At 43.7% G+C, this 17,378-nt stretch overlaps 1 protein-coding gene across 8 annotated transcripts in view; it reads right to left on the reverse strand.

Moving 5' to 3' along the window:
- LOC111236905 (DNA-binding protein SATB1-like) overlaps positions 1-17,378 on the reverse strand; it is a 62,319-nt gene that overhangs the window by 37,533 nt on the left and 7,408 nt on the right. For 5 of the 8 annotated variants that reach the window (XM_022765814.1, XM_022765812.1, XM_022765813.1 and 2 more), the window contains exons 1-5: positions 12,033-12,117; positions 10,464-10,702; positions 7,181-7,357; positions 6,022-6,148; positions 2,493-2,616 (exon numbers count right to left, since the gene is read on the reverse strand). In XM_022765814.1, the coding sequence (XP_022621535.1) occupies positions 2,493-2,616; positions 6,022-6,148; positions 7,181-7,357; positions 10,464-10,677 (642 nt within the window). In that variant the 5' untranslated portion in view covers positions 10,678-10,702; positions 12,033-12,117. Of the gene's footprint in view, positions 1-695; positions 754-2,492; positions 2,617-6,021; positions 6,149-7,180; positions 7,358-10,463; positions 10,703-12,032; positions 12,118-17,378 lie in introns of those variants that run through there. The other 3 variants (XM_022765811.1, XM_022765809.1, XM_022765815.1) reach the window with 3 other exon arrangements.

Below are 17,378 nucleotides of genomic sequence, written 5' to 3' on the forward strand. Positions count from 1 at the left end.
GCAGGGGGTGGGTGGGCAAGAAGACGAGGTGGTGGTGGCAATGGGAAAGAGTGGGGTGAGGTGAGGGGAATCTCGTTTGTTGCCATAGTTTCTGCGAACACGGGCAAGGGGGTTGCTAAGCTTGGTAGCAACCTAAGAAGAAAATAACAAGCCTGGTTGGCTGACTGAGGCAGAATCAGGAGAAGTTTTATTTTGGCGGTGCCTCTTCAAACTGTTAACAGTGAATCTCACAGGTCAGAATCCGTTCCTCTAGCGGAATGACAATGGGCATGAGTGAATATATTTTCTCAGAGTTTCCTTGTGTAATTTGTAGGCCAAACACACAAAGCATGACTCCCCACTACAAAAGAATGAAACTAAATGTTTGACAAGGCGCTGGACAAAAGCAGCATTTCACAAAATAACCCCCCACCGCCCTCCCCTCCCTGCTCCGCTGCCCCTCCTCTCCCTCTCTCTTCAGAGTCCTGTTCAGAGGTGGGCTAATTCTCTTTCACTCGCTCGCTGTGATTCTCTCATCTGTTAACCTCTCCTTTCGGTCTGGGATTACGCTGCAGAATATCAAGGAAACACTAATCCTAAAAAGGTGCCAATCCTCCGCTCCCTCCTGCAACACCCCTTTCCCCTCCCACTCATTTCACTTCTTTGGTCAACTCAGAAAAGTCAGAGGGTCGGACAAATGCTCCTCGGCTTCTCACCTCCTCATCAGACTGCAAGCAAGCGGAAAACGTCACCAGTCACAAGGGCGGGGAGATCATGTATGGAGACAATGTGGGGACATCCCTCAAATGTGACAACCGCTCTCAAAAACCAATTGGGTTTAGGAGGAACAAACCAACGCTCTATGGGTGTAGCAGGCCACATGAAACCCCACAGAGTAACAGATGTCAAAAACCATCATTGCAGCCATGTCTGAACAAGGCAGACACAGATACATGTATGAATTAACAACAGAGCGAAGCTGCCAAATTCTCTTTAAATTACACTGAAAACCTAAAAACTGGATTTGTATTTTGAAGTTTGTAAAAAAGCCAAAATATAACAAATATAAAATTAATTTTGACTGAAGCTCCCATAAATCTACAATGGCTGGCGACAGTTTCTGCATGACAGTAAACATAAGACCATTTAATACCGTTTAGATCTGAACTCAGGGACAAACTGGCTGTTAAAATACATACAAGAAAGAAAGAAACAAATTCAGTTAAAGATATTTTCAGGACCATCTTTCATCCTCACTGGAGAGCTGAAACAATCTTCAGTTTAATTTGAGACCGGTGTGTATGTGAAAATAGCGAATGTGTGTCTGAGGGGGAGTGTGTGTGTGTGTGTGTGTGTGTGTGTGTGTGTGTGTGTGTGTCTGTGTGTTAGATCCTCTGAGCTAGCGTGTGCTCTCCTCTGAGCCGTCTTCACATATGGACCGTAAACAGGGTGATTACCAGACCGGGCTGGGCTCTGCCTGAACGCCACCCAGGGACTCTTTACATCATCAGCGCACTGCTCATGCCCGGCTAAACACACAAACACACACACACACACACACACACAGAGCAGCCGCTCACACACACGCAGTGCAAATGAGGGTCTCCAGGTGACCATACGGTGGCCTGGGAGGAGAGCTGGCTTCATACTGAAGGCACCTACGCACACGCTTGGATCTAAATACACATACACACATGCAAAACACAAATAACACTTTCACATATATACGTCCTGTGCATTGATATATGTTTCACAAACACAGTCCAGCAAATGCACACAGACGCACACATATCTCCTCACACTGTAACACACACACACACACACACTCAGACATACACACTTTATTGGCCCCTGTGAGAGATATACTGCCGTTTCATTCCACTCACTCCAGAGCTGCCTCTATGATATACTGACTACACTGCCTGTTAATACAATATCTGAGCTAGTGCTTTCTTTCTATCCAACCTCCCAGCCGACAAAGAGAGAGAAAAAAAAACAAAAAAAAAAAAACAGAATATAACACCTAACATGTGAATGTAGATATCTCCTGCCTGATGCAATGAAATGTTGAGAATGAACTAAATGAGAAAAAGAACAAAAACAATCCAGATCGTTCTGGGTTTGGGCCAATGTTTATCTAACAATAACCATACGTTCAACAACACCTCTGCTTTTTGGCTGCCGTTGCATACAATTCCCTTCGTGTGTGTGCGTGTATGCATGAGTGTGTGTGTGTGTGTGTGTGTGTGTGTGTGTGTGTGTGTGTGTCAAGGGGCCGTAAAAAAAAAAATCATGCGACAAACAAATGAAAGTAGCCATTGATTTGGGTTTTCTATGCCGATTCTCTTTCCCACTTGATCAAACTCAGGGCATTTGATAATTTAAGGATAAAAGACAGAGGTGATGGCGATAGGGGTGTTTGTTTGGTTGTGTGGTATGGTTGCAAGGGGGGTGGGGTTGGGCTTTTGTCTTTTTTTTTATTTTTTTTTAATAAGCAGACTGGGCTTCAGCACCTGTGATAAGGGACATTCTTTAGCCAGAGAGCTCTGATTCATGTCTTTGAGTAACTCCTTGAGGGCGTTTCTTACTGTAGAGTGGCTCCATTGCTCGGGCGGCAGGTCCTCCAGCTTAGGACAACTGTGGAGAGAGAAAGAGAGAGAGAGGGGACATACGGGGGTTTGGGGTGGAGGGGGATAAGGATGGGGAGACAGGGAGAGGCAAGGGGGCGGGGGGTAGATAGGGATGCGGAGGGAGAGGGGGGAGACAGGGGTGAAGGGAGAGCATGAGAAACAATTCAGATGGAGAAAAGACGGAGATAGAAAGGAAAGCCAGCAGCCCTGATGGTATCTTAAATAAAGTATACAAGCCGCAAATTCACAATATTTAAATCATTTCATCTGATTCTAAGTGTTGGATAGTTCCCTCAAATCTGTAGACAGATTTGACCTATATAATTATGGAGGTACATGTGTGAGAGGCAACGTGGAGCAAGTGATCCTGCAGTAGCCTTTACACCAGACTGCAACATTTCCTCATCCAACATCATTGATTTCAAAGGAGCTTTTGACTCAATCTGGCATGACATCCTGTTCCTCAAATTAATTCAAAATGGGAAATAGAATACGTATGGCATACTGTAGGTTTAACAATGTATAAAAACACCAAGTGCAGAGTTGCAATTACTGATTATTTTCAACGTATGTCAATTATTTTTTCAGTTTAGTCCATAAAATGTTAGAAAATAGTAAAATTAAGACCATCACAAGCTCCCAGAGCCCAAAATAACGTCTTAGAATTACTTGTTTTTGTCCAAACAACAGTCAAAATCCCAAAGACAATAACAAAGAGAAAAGCAGCAAATCCTCACATATGAGAAGCTGGAACCAGCGAATGTTGACATTTCTACTTGATAAAACACTTCAGCAATTAATCGATTATCAAAATTGTTGTTGATTAATCTTCCGTCGATCAACACATCGATTAATCGACTAATCGTTTTCAGCGCTAATCAGGTGTTCTTTTACAAATTGGCAATTTGGTAACAAATTACTCAACCCACCCCTCCCAAAACAAAGGTGTAGACTGGGGTTGCAGTCTCAGTCAAACCCTGTTTAAAGTATGAATTGATGGATTGGCCAAATCAGTGGAACGATCAGATAGACAGAGCGGTGGAGACAGAGAGAAGAAACCAGAGAGAAAGAGAGCTGAACACACGCGGGCCCCCACTCGTTTTTCCTGCTGCAAGCGCCCCTCCAAGACAGACAGATTTCATTTGGCGCATCAAGCAGATGCATCTGGAGATTGCTCTGTCTCTCTCTCTCTCTGCCTGCCTCACTCTCTCCCCCTCTTTCATATTCTCCCTCTCTCTCCCTCTCTTTCTCTCTCTCCTGATTGTTCTGATTAGTTAATTACTTTATACAACACATCTGCTGGATTGATGCATGAATTATACATCAGCTGCATGTGGCGACTATTATTTCGTGTTACTTCTACCTTCCTGGCTCGTGCTCGGCAAAACAATTTAAGGTGTTACTGGCTAGATTTCTGCAGCATTCGGGGTGGGGGGATTGAAGGGATGGCGGGGTGGGGAGAGAAAAGGGGGGAAAAACAAATACAAAACAATAACAATACTGACAACAAAATGCAGCATCAAAACAGATTTATATATCAAATAGACTGGTTTTGCCGTTAGGTGGTTCTGGAGATGCTAACTGCAGGGATTCCGCTCTACCTGAGAAACACTCCTAGAGCACCTGAAGTGAGCTCCAGTGAGAGCGCCCAGTACGCTCTGGATAACACTTCACGTGCGTAAGACATATGTTCGATGTGTTTCACATTGCAACATATCGCTGAATTACTTTTCGTTAAACCTGCCTTGACACTTGACAAGTGAGAGAGATGAGAGACTGAGCGAGAGGTGATGAGTGCCCACTGTGTGTGTGTGTGTGTGTGTGTGTGTGTGTGTGTGTGTATCCATAAATCAGTCAGTTGGTGTGTTGGAAACATTACGAGCGAGGAGATAACAGTGGAATAGAAAAGGATGCGTGCGACGTTCGACGCTAACATCTGCTTGTAAGAAAACACGCAGCCTCACACACACACACACACACGTGCGCACACACACTCAAACACACAAACAATGGATTTTCCAGAACACCTTAAACTGCTCCAGCAGCTAGAAAGCCTCTGGGGAGAAGGACGTGAACAAGAGGAGGGAAGGAGGGAGAGACAGAGAGAGGGGTGGTGCAGAAAGACAGCTATCCATGCATTCAGGGCTAGCATGCCGGAAATAAACACAACCTTCTGTATTCTGGCTGGTGGACGTATTCACATCAATGTGTGTGTCTACTTCATTGGTGAAGGCGGGAGGCGGTGGTGGGGATGGGGGGGAGAAAGAAGGAGAGAGGAGAGAGATGGAAGAGAGAGGAAGAGGCAGAGTGAGGCTGGAAAGGAGTAGGGAACAGCTCTCCAGAGGGTTGCAGAACACTGGGTTAGCGTGCAGCTGGCACAAGCCTCCACACCAGCGCCGCTCAGTTGTTTGTGTGTCTGCGCACGCGTGTGAGCGTGTGAGTGTGTGTGTGTGTATGCTTTTGTGTCAATGAGCACATATGAGCCTGTTTGTGTCCATGTCTATAAATGTTCGTATGCTCTCGCCGTGTGTGTATAAATACAGCGAAGCCTCACACCTACAGAGTAGCATTTAGCATACAATATGGTGAGTGATGGCAGAAGACAGCGAGTGCTACTCGGTGTAAGATGGTCTTCCTTATTATGAGCGATGTAGATTCAGAAGAAATATATTTTACTTAATATAGCCGGTGTAGCCAGATTTCTTTATGGTACTATTTCAGATGAACAACCTTGTATTCGTCTGCTGTAGTCATTTTTAGCTATGCACTCTCCAGTTGCCCATCACATTCATTTTTTTATGTCAGTGCTCGATTCAAAAACTGTTACTTTATCATCATATTTCTTCTAAGTTTTGCCAATCGCCAAAGCAAAAATAGCACATTAGTTAGCATCACTTACTAGTTAAATTTAGAGCAGCTACTAAAGATGAATCTTGATCGCTCACCACGGTATAAGCTAAACTGTCAGCATGGACGCGAGCATGATTTTGGTATCTGTGTTCCCATCGCTTAACGCTTACACCGACAAATAAACCAATCGCACCACTTCTTCAGTTTTTCAAATGGGTTTTTTCCACTTCCTAGGAAAAGTAAGTCTGGTTTTTTTGTGTGTGTGTGTGTGTGTGTGTGTGTGTGTGTGTGAGTGAGTGAGTAATAAAGCTATTCTCAGTTTCTAACATGCACAGGGCCCAGGCAGTCTGGCACCTGCCTTTGAACCCACAGTATGTGGTATGTGTAATTGGTATACCCGTGCCTCTATACGTATAAACGCAATTCAATACTGGTTTGTGTATGATAGGAAACATCATCACATCTTCACACAGTTTGTGCTTGTGCACATAGTGTAAACTGCACAGAGAAAAACAACTTGCCTGTGTGTGTGTGTGTGCGCGCGTGCGTGTGTGTTTCTTACCTGTGCAGCTGGATCTTGAGCGTAACCACGTGGTAGACGTCCTGCAACATGTCGGCCACTGTGGCATCCGGTGCGTCTGTCACATATGACAGGGGGACAGGGTTCCACTTCCCCACCTGAATCATGCCTGAATGATGCACACACACACACACACACACACACACACGTGAATGGGAATAATGACAGATATGGACCCACAAAAGCACACAAATCTACATAACAAACAGTAAATCAGTGCATAGGAACAGGTTTATTTTAAAACAGTGCTGAGTAAAGCCACGGGTAGTCTCCCCACAAGTAGTTTGGTGACCTAAACACTCTTACAAACTGAATTTGTTGCTGCAATCACAACAACCATGCAGGAATTTCTCCTGACGCTACCTTGAAAAAAGCTCCAGCCCACACAGCAGGAAGTGAGAAGGGAGACAGCTCATGGGAGAGGTGAACCTAGGATGTATGTGTGTGTGTGTGTGTGTGTGTGTGTGTGTGTGTCTGTGTGTGTGTGTGTGTGTGTGTGTGTGTGTGTGTGTGTGTGTGTGTGTGTGTTGAAGGGTGATGGACAGGCTATAATAAAAGAGCACGCTAAGAGGCACCTTGAAACAGCCACCCTCGGCCTGTGTGTGCTCAAGTGCAATTAGCAGACCCTTTCTTCCACCTGCCCCTCCCACCTACTGAGTCACTGAGTGTATGTGTATATAAATATATGCAGTATGAGTGTGTGTTTGTGTGTTTTACTTGCTTAAATATACAGAAAGAGATTGCATGTAAACATTCTGATGGGTAAGCTTTTGCGTTTGCGTTTAGACTGTGTGGGAATGTGTGTGTATGTGTGTATGTGTGTGTGTGTGTGTGTGTGTGTGTGTGTGTGTGTGACCCCTGAGAGACTTGAGCATCTCCTGTCTGGGATCAGTGTCAGGATGTGTTACTGTGGCTTCAGATCTGCTGGCGGTAGGCTATTATGGTCGCAGATTGTGTGAGTGAGGCTTAAAGAGTGTGTGTTTGAATGTGTGCACGAGTAACAGCATGTCAGAAAACGCTGTAGAGAGGACGTTAATGAGCATTAGAGCGATAAAGCAAAGAAAAAAAAAAAAAAAGTGGCAGACAAGGGTAGAAAATGAAGAGATGATGATGAGAGTCAACGAGTGACATCAGCCGTTACCTTTGGCCTGGGCCGCTGAGCTGTGGGAGTAGCCCAGCGACAGCAGGGCCATCTCAATGAGCTGGTTGAAGAGCATGTCCTTACGCACCAGGACGAACTCGGCGTGCTCCTCCTTGCTGTCAAAATCCATGGGGTTCTCGTAGTGCTCGACTACACAGAACACAGGCAGCATGTTGCCTGAGGACACCGAGACACAAGACACACACGCGTGAGAACTGAAAGACTTCATGTGCAAACTTTGACCTTCAGTTATCTATGTTTTTGCAAAAGGGACGAGATTAATATCTAGTGGTGATGATTAAGTTACATAGAGGTTGAGTGTCAGGGGATTATGAGCGGGTGAGTTGATTGCTGCTGGAGTGGAGGATCTGGACAGAGTTTGGACCACAAAGGCATTTTTCATCTTTTATAGGGCAATTCCCACCTAAACTCTCACCTCTCAGTCTCAACGGCAAACTCTCACATCAAGGTGAGTAATCAAACGCTCCTTAGGTGCATGATAACCTCCACAATTTCAGAAACTGAATTAGTTTTGCTCTTTTTTTATTTAGAAAGGGTCTCTTGTCTTGTATTTTCCATGATCTTCCTCCTGAGATTTTTCAAGGATGGTTTTTGCATCCCATTTTAAGAAGCTTTTTATTAACTATTGGAGGATTCCTCTTTGCAGCCTCATGTTTTTCTTCCAGGCTTCGCGATGATGACATAATATTACAGAGATGTTGCACTATGGCCTGCAATGACTAGTATGATTCGTGTGTTTAATAAGAAAATCTACATATTATAGATATGTAGCAGCCACAAAAAAAATCCTTAAACTCCTATGTCTCCTTTTGGCACAATAAACTGTTTATTCGCCGTTGAGGTGCTGGGATCACATTAGCCTTTCCTTCTGCCTGCCAACCCAAAATCATCTTCCCATGATGCAGCGCTTCAAATCCCAAGCCACCTCTGCGCCCTGAGGTTTACAACTCTGTGTCAACAGTGGCTCTGCTGTTAGGTGGAATGAGCAATCCTTGTCCAAAGACTGACGAATGTTCAAGGGACCCACTGTGCAAATATCACCCAATGTGCCATTTTTGCTAAAATAACATCTCTGAAATTTAAGGAAGTTTTCAGCCATGGGGGCAGCTCGGCCTTTTGAAGCTGCGGTCTGAATGAAAACAGCAGCAGATTATTCAAATTTTCTTTGATGAGTGTTGATTAGGACAGTATCTTTAGCTTACTGTACTTAGTACATCCTGCAACGTTTATGAGGTGGCCTGTTGCCCTACTTTCTCAGTATGTCTCCGCTCTAATGCCACCTGGACAAATTTCTGTGCATTTATTGTCCTTGCTGATTAAAATGATTCACATTCTAATATTTTCCAATCCCAGGCATTCCAGAAGATGCACACAGCTCTGGCAAAACAATCAATAAGCCGACAGATGCCAGGGAATGTGCTGAAAGAGCTGCTTTTCTCCTCCCCTGATTTTAATAGATAAAGATCTAACAATAAAGACTGCTGTGTAGGTTCATTTGGGGGATCAATACTGGCTTTGTTTCCAGGGAGCCCAGAGAGGGCTGCTGTAAATATTGTTTCGGGCTCGGACACAATGCCCACTGTGGGCCCTCTGCGAAGCCTCCGTGGCGGACCGCCCACCTCCATCGGCTGCTTCACCCTTTAGCCAGGAAGAAGCTAAATACACTGATGAGAGGGGAGGGGAGAGGAGGGGAGAGCGATGAGGAGGCTAGGAGGAACAAACGTTGTAGGAGGCCAAGAGAAGCAGAGATGATGAAGGTGAAAAATTAGGCTCTCTCAGCTGGAGCGCGACATGTAGATTAAAGGAGCAAATAAGAGAAACGGCCCATCTGAGGACACTCACACAGCCACATTCCAAGAGTTCCTGAGTCCCTCTTGCCCAAAGAAAACCAAACCAGCCAAAAGAACAAACAGACGAGCCTTAGCGGCCAAGTGCTATTACAACTCCAAACCTGCAGGTTTTCAAATTCATTTCCAACACACTAAAATAAAAAATAAAAAAACACACACACACACAATCATAAAATTGTTCATATTTCAGATAGCTTTGCCCGGCGTGTTTTTCACGAGATGACACCAGTTATATTAAAAAGCTATGTCATAATCTCAAAGTAAAGGCTCCCTTTAAACAGCAATGGCTCTTAAAGGACCGAAACTTCCCCTTAATAAACAAATGCCGGTGCAGGAGGGCTGTGGTTGGAGAGAGGAGCAGTGACACAGCGCTATGCAGCACGACACAGGAATAATTCTCACAGTGTTCTTCTATTAGCTATTGTCTGGGCAAATAAGTGGGAGTGTGTGCTGTGTGTGTGTGTGTGTGTGTGTGTGTGTGTGTGTGTGCTGAGATGACTACAGAAGCATTGTAAAAAGGTTTAAGAGTTTTGGAGTGCAAGCAGGGGGTTTGGTGGGTGGAAGATGGTGTGTGTGTGTGTGTGTGTGTGTGTGTGTGTATATTAGTGTGTGTGTGTGTGCGTGTGTGTGTGTGTGCGTGTGTGTGTGTGTGCGTGTGTGTGTGTGTGCGTGTGTGTGTGTGTGTATTAGTGTGGGAGGGGGGCTATTTAAACTGCATTCAAATAGCTTTCCTCTATTTATATGGTTTATTCTTTTCTTACTCATGCACACAAAACTTAGTTCAAGTATATTTGTTTCATAATCAGTTTCTATAGACTGGGTCCGCAACCAACAATTAATTACTTTATTGATTATTTTGTCAAATATTTGATTAATTAATGAATTGTTTAGTCTCTGAAATTTCAGAAATTAGGGCTGCAGCGAATGATTATAGTCATCGTCGGTTAAGCTGACAGTTATTTTCTTTATTAATTGTTTTGTAAAAGTGAAAAATGCCCGTGACATTTTGCCAAAGCTGAAAGTGAAATATTCAAACTGCTCGTTTTCATCCCACCGACAGTTCAAACTTGGAAAAATTCTGTTCTCTGTGACAAAAGACAAAAAAAAAAAGCAACAAATCCTCATATTTGTACATGTTTGGTATTATTACTTGCTGGGTGGTGATTAATTTTCTGTCAATCAATTCATCGACCACTTGTTTCAGCTCTATCAGAAACAGTCAGAAGTGCCTCCTGCAATTTCCCAGACCTTGAAGTGAAGTCTGCAAATTGACTGTTTTGTCCAAACCACAAAAATGTACAATAATATTTAATGTTTTGTCATTTTTGCTAGATGACTGACAAACCTTAAATCAAACAAAACTTTTGCTAGAGTAAATGATGAATCGAGTAATCATAATCTGTCCCTCTTACCTCTCTTGTGGCAGGTCTTCAGCAGGTGGCCGGTGGGTTTGTACGGGACCCCGGCTAGTTTGGCCCCAGTGCTGCCCAGCCTGGCCCGGCCCAGGGGGCTGCCGTTCTGCTCCAGCCGGGGCAACTTGGCCGGCGGGGCCTTGGCCTCTGCCATGCTGTTGACCAGCTCAGAGTTCTCCTTGCCCAAACACGCCTCGCTGAGATGTTCCATCATTCTCAGCACCTCTGCTCACTATCACCTGGGGAGACAGAAACAGAATGGTTCAGCTGTCAGCGGAGATATGTGTGCGGCATAAAAGCAGCACAAGAACGAGCAGCTACAAAATCTTTTAAGTTGATATCACTGACATGTGAAGACGTGAAGGGACATTTTTATAGAGCAAAAAAATGTGCTTTAAGTAATTGAGACCTCTGAGAACAGACCCATTACGGCAGTAACTGTCAATTCGCTTCAGTAATGACGACTCGGGCCACGGTGACGTTTTCGTGCCACTGTAATGTTCCCATTTTTCAACGCATGTATTATGTATGGGTGTCCCGCTAGAGATTCCCATGCGAGAGGGGGCAAACAAGCCCCGGTTTTAGTGCAAACACATTAATTTGCTAGGAGATTCCACTTGAATGAATACAGTGCAGTTCAAGGAACAAGGTTCTGCTGTGGCGCACGCAGAGAGGGGGAAACTAACGTAATTCAGTTTCTGAGTCACTTCGTGTGACTTCACATTCATGGCGCAGCTCGGAAGGAAAGGGAGGCGAAAGGCCGCAACGTCATTTCACAGTGACTGAGACACACACACACACACACACACACACACACACACATACACACAAACACTAAATCTGTTACATGTCTTTACAGGTGTGAACTTCGCTTTTAGACTTTGCAAGCGCAGAGAGATTGTTATGGAAAGCAATAAGTTTACAACTTTGGGATGGGAGAAAAAGCAGCTTCTGGGAAACTTCAAAATAGACAGTTGCTGACTCACTATGGTAGTGATCAAAAGTTAAAGTGGAGGAAAGAAAAGTAAAGACAAGAGAGGAATAGATTTGAAGGAAAGATGGAGGCTGTATGGCTGCTTTGCCCACAGGTGCTTTAGTGCACAGACAGAAAGCCACTGACTGAGGCTGACAATTAATACATTATTTAAGCTCCCTGGGTAAACTTTTGTGGTCAGGCATCTGATTAGTTTAATACTTGACTAATATAAGATGTGTTTATTTGTACAACTGCAATAGAAAAGTAATCATGGGTGGTGCTGCATACAGGTTAATGCACGGTGCTGATGAACATGAACTGGAACGCTGTTATCAAAAGAGCGAAAAGGGCAAAATCATCCACCCCCACGCAAAAGATCATGAACTCCCCCATTCATAACATGCAATGAGGCAACTAATTCCCCACAAATAGGGGGCCAAAGGAATCCAGACCCGGATACAGTCCGGATCCAGGTCAGGATTTTTTAATGACCTTAAAACACAAATACAGAAGCCATAGTTCAAATGGACACATCACCCCTAAAGGAGGGAGTTAAAGGAGGACAAGTTGAGTGAAAAAGCTTCCAGACCAACCTGAACCGCAGCACTTCAGCACCGGGGAGCATATAACACCGCCTGGGAAACGCGTCTTCTTCAAGTTTGTACAGGGCAGAAAAGAAAAGAAAAAAAAAAAAGAAAAAAGAAGAAGAAACCCCAAAACAACTCCCGCTTCCCGGTTCCTCTCGTTATCTCTTCTCTACGTGTGCATGACAGCAAATGATTATTTAAAAAAAATAAGGCGAACACACACACATACACACACACACACACACACATACACACACACACACACACACACAAGTCAGTGTTTGAAGAGACGCTTTCTCCTGCTCTTCTCCTCAGAGGTCTGACAGGCGGTGCGAAAAAACAACAACCCGGCGGGTCTGTGGAAGAGACGACGAGGTCGAGATGGACCGTGATAGGCGAACATTGGTAAGCGGTTATGTGTGTGTATGTGTGTGTGTGTGTGTGTGTGTGTGTGTGGTGTCCGTGTAGCCCTAACGTTAGCTAATTCCGTCCAACTGGAGGAAAAAAACGGCAACCGTAACCGTTAGAGCCAGCGACATTTAGCACAAAGTGAGCGGTTAGCCGCGTCCATCGGTTACAAGTGAAGGCGACTTCTGCTTTAGTTCGCACCACAACATCCAAATCGCTGATATCGGCAGGCAGGCAGCCGTACAGTACAGTTAGCAGCCGCCAGTGGAAACCAAAGCACCTCGGACACAGTTGTAATAATAATAACCGCCGCCGAGACCTAATAAACCCTCGCTGTGTATGTTCACGAGGGGACTAACGTACATAAAAATAGCTTAACGTCGGCTTAGCTAGATTTGACTACCGGCAGAGACGGACTGAGAGAGAGAGAGAGAGAGGAAAAAATAAAAAAAATAAAAATAATAATAATAATAACCGACTGTGTGATCTTGCTATCGCGTTTGGAGGCGATGTGGAGACGATATGCGGACAGTCGAAACAGGTTCGCAAAATAAAACAAGGAGAGGGGGGTCAAAAAGTGCGGTTTACTTTCCGATGTCGAGCATAAATAAGGCTTGCTGTGGATGCATAAGAGAGCTGCCTGCGATAGTAATAGTAGGAGGTGTCCTGTTGGTTGGGGATTGGCGTCCGGACGGAGCTCCTCTTTCTTTCTATCTCCCTCTCTGTCTCTCCCCCTCTCACTCCGTCTCTCCCTCTCTGTCCCCATTAAATTATTAGTTGTATTGACTCATCACTCCCCCCTCTCCTCTCCTCGCTGCTGGTGCTGCCGCTGCCTCTGCTTTCCCTTTCTCCTCCTCATTTCAAATGGCGTGGTACAAGGGGTAAAAAAAAAAAAATAGGGGGGGAAAAATAAAACAGAAGAAAGGAAGAGGAGGAGGAGGAGGAGGTTGGGGGTGTATGTGTGTGGGATGAGGAGTGTGTGTGAGAAAGAAAGAAATAATCCCCCTCTTATTTCAAAAATTAAAAAAAGGAATAAAGATAATTCCTGCGCATCGCGGGCCGAAAAGTCCTGGCGGAGAATAATAAAGTGGAGAAAGTGGACAGGGAGAGAAGACACACACACACACACACACACACACACACACACACACACACACACACACACACACACACACACACAACAGAGAGGAACGGTGGTGCGATTTCCGGCTGTGCGCGCAGGAATTTTTAATCAGCTTGATTAGAGTGAGGCGGTCCTGCATTTATTACAGGGTAACACACAGATGCTCTAACACACACACACACACACACACACACACACACACACTGGACACCTTAATTTATGTTTTTTTTTTTTTTTACTTTGGACCAATTTTTTATTTTTACAAAATATTCTACATGATGAAAATTACACGTGGGAAAGAGCAAAAGGTAAGGTGAACTATCTGACCCTCAGTCAGTGCTGGTCATTCTGACATAAATAAACTAAAGAGGACTCAACAAAGACAAGTTACATGTACAGACAAGCTCTGGTGTGTCCCCCAACACCAAGTCCTCCAATAATTTACATCTGTTTGTTTAAATAGCAATGTGTGCAATCAGAATATAGACATGTCCCAAGAAGTCTCTTTCCTCTTTATACTGACTAAAGTGAATTCTTTTCTTATTATATATGCTATGAGTTGATATCAGAAATCAATCATCATAAAACCTAAAAAGTGGTTCAGTCTAATAAAAAAAAAATCATGTTATTGTTAATTCTTAGACAATAACTAAAAGACAGAGGGTAAATTTGGAGACATTTAAGTAGATATTCGTTTACATTCAGTCTTAAAAGACCACATCATGGCAATAATAGACATTCTGACTTTGCAATAACATATATATCAAGTTGGAGGGTTCTCCGTGTAATCTTTAGCTACTACATTGTAAATATACATATATACACACCAAACAAACAAAATTAATTGATTGTTTTTCCTCTTTGTCATATATTTAGGTCAAAATGAGAACACCTAATGATAAGGTATGCTCTAAAAATCACATGAAAAAGGTTTATTATGACTAAAAAGTAGTTTAACCTCTTTATACTACAAATAAAAAGGTGAATTTTGATGGCATGTCATAACCCTACATCTACGAGTGACTATTTTCTTGTCAGTAAACAAAAAAATGAAAAGAAGAGTGACGTCCCTCATCTCAACACCTAGCTTTTGTACTGTTATTCTTCTGCTATTATTTCACAAACTTTACCTGCATAGCAGGTCATACCGTATTATGTCAAACTGGATTATACAAAAATATTAGACAAGCTAATCTCTGTTGATATTGTCAACAAAACCTTGAACTGTCAAAAGTGGAGGAAGAAGTGAAAGGAGGAATGTTTAGAGGCTGGAGAGCGACACAGTTTCTGGAAACAATGGTAGGATGGAAGGTTTTCTCAAGTTGATGTGTGAGCTATTGTTATTTTTATTGTAATTATTTCATGAACCTTTCCCTGCTGGCAGGCTGTGGAGCTGCCGAGCAAACTGCAAAAATATCAGACAAGGTAATCTCTGTTGATATTGTCAATATAGGCCTGATATGGTGTTTGTACCTAACCTTAAGGTGGCCTAATAATAACGGTTTCAGTGTGACTTTGTGAGCAAAGGCCAGACTAATATCTGGTGGAAACACACACATGCTGTAACTACACCAATCCTGTCTGTTAGTGTGAGGTGTATCTAGGTCTCCACCTGTAGGTACTATGAAGGGGGGGGGGGGGGGATGCAGGGGGGGGGGGGGGGTAATGTGAGGCAAAGGTCAAAGTTGAGACCACAGGGGAACGTTTTTTTTACACACTCATTCTGAAATCATATAAATAGCATGTCTCATAAAAGCACTGAAAAGTATATAAGTATTCATCACTGTTGTGACCATATAAAAAGCAAGGTGGGTATTATGAGCCAGCTCATCAGGCCAATATCTGTATCAAAGAAAAATGAACACGTATGTCTGTCCAGGTTGTGTAAGAACAAAAACAGGAAACCAACAGAAAACAGGAAGTGTGTACACCTATCACGACGACAAAGCCAGAGGTTATGAGCCAACCGTGGAGGTCAGGCGTGTGTGAAATGCTTCACACCGCTACCTGCTTACTAAGAAGTCAGGGCATATAAATTGTCTCTGTGTGAAACCATAAATACAGTTATAGTACATTGTCTCAGACAAAGCTGCTGTTTCACAAACAATGCAACGCCACAAGATGTGTGCTTCTCTGCTTCACAGCAACCACCGTCAGGTGACAACAGCAGTCGGAGAAACTCTACGGAACATCTCTGAAGAAAAACATTCAAATTTACGGGAGGTGTTTGTGGATCAGTTTTAGAGGAAATAAACACTGGAGCCCTTTTAAAAGAAGGCTGACACTGGAACAAGTCAAAACAACCAATCACGGAAGAAGTGATGGTGTGTTGTATCACCATGCAGCAGAAACACGAGTTACACCTCATTCAACCCCTGGTTGTGAAACCAAATCCACCTACCCATGTGAGGTCAAAAGTTTGTTCACTTTAAATACACTTTTGTCCAAAAAAGGCTGCATTAGAAATTCATCACAGAAGACCAGTAAAGAAGCTTTAGTGGAAAAAGGCAAAGTCAAACTCATCTCTCAGACCTGAGATGGAACAATGCCTTGCAATATTGACACCTAGTCAGCACGACGTTTAAGTTTTGAAGGGGCGACAGCTTTTTAAAAGGGGAGCCACAAGTGTGGTTTTTTAACAGGAAATGGAAGAGTTGTTGTAACTGCATGTATAAGACCCCGAGATGTTTGAATTCATGAGCAGCGGTTGCTGCACAGATTCAGTGATCAATTCTTATCTTAACCATTCTCAGGGTTTCAGTGAGCTGCCAGCACGGTGACACCAATGAACCTGAACTGGAGACACAGCTGCGGTGTGCAGTGTGGTTAAATGGTTCTGCTATGTGTCTGAATAAAGGACCCAAACTGTGGAGTAATTACTATATTTTCAGGGATTCATTCACTGAATCTCTGAAAATCAAGTCACTGAAGATGTCCAAGGAAAATTCACGAACAGATCATGTTGAAGTTACTGTTCATCTTGAGCTCCTTGCTGTATGATAGGTGCATTAAAGAGGATGAAATGTTTATTGTAATTGTTTTAAACACAAATAATGAAAATCCAGTAAAAATTTCGTGTCTAAAATGAATGTGAAGCATTTTAGTGTTTCATTTTTCCAGAACAGGAGGTTCAGGTTCATTGGTGTCACTGCGATATGTAACAACATGAATCGCACAGACAAGCTGCAGCCACCCTGCCACACACACACACACACACACACACACACACACACACACACACACACACACACACACACACACACACACCTAAACCTTCTCCTCAGCAGATCATTTTGTATCACCTAGACCTGCACGGCATCACTGCACAACATTTTGGATGTTGACATGTTTTCCACGTTGACGTGTTTTACATGATTTTCACTGTAGCTCCCGTCTCTCTCTTTGTTTTTTTGGGGGGGGGTTTTTTGTGTTGTTTTTTTTCCTTGGCCGTGGTTAGCAGCGTTCGGAAAACAGGAGCGACGGTGAAAGCGAGCCATTGTCGGCAAATGCTCTTTTCTATCTGGCATGACGCAAGCAGCCGCAGTCATTTCCACTGTGATTGTCGGGCACCATCAGAGAGCATCGATAACCCCTGCCAGGCCTTGGCACTGCCAACAGGTGCCGGCACTGCCAGCTAGGTTGGCACCGATGTGGCTGTGAAAACCCTCTGACATCCAGAAGGGCACAGATTTGCACTGAATGCACCACTGAATCAACACTGCTGATTATCAATTAACATATACCGTTTTGTATCACAAAGAAAAGAGGGAAAAAATGGGTTTTGAAACACAGAAAGCCTGTTTAAAAATACTAGCTGTGTG

This window comes from Seriola dumerili, unplaced genomic scaffold (genome assembly GCF_002260705.1).
Source record: "Seriola dumerili isolate Sdu_G_001 unplaced genomic scaffold, Sdu_1.0 BDQW01000756.1, whole genome shotgun sequence".
NCBI lineage: Eukaryota > Metazoa > Chordata > Actinopteri > Carangiformes > Carangidae > Seriola > Seriola dumerili.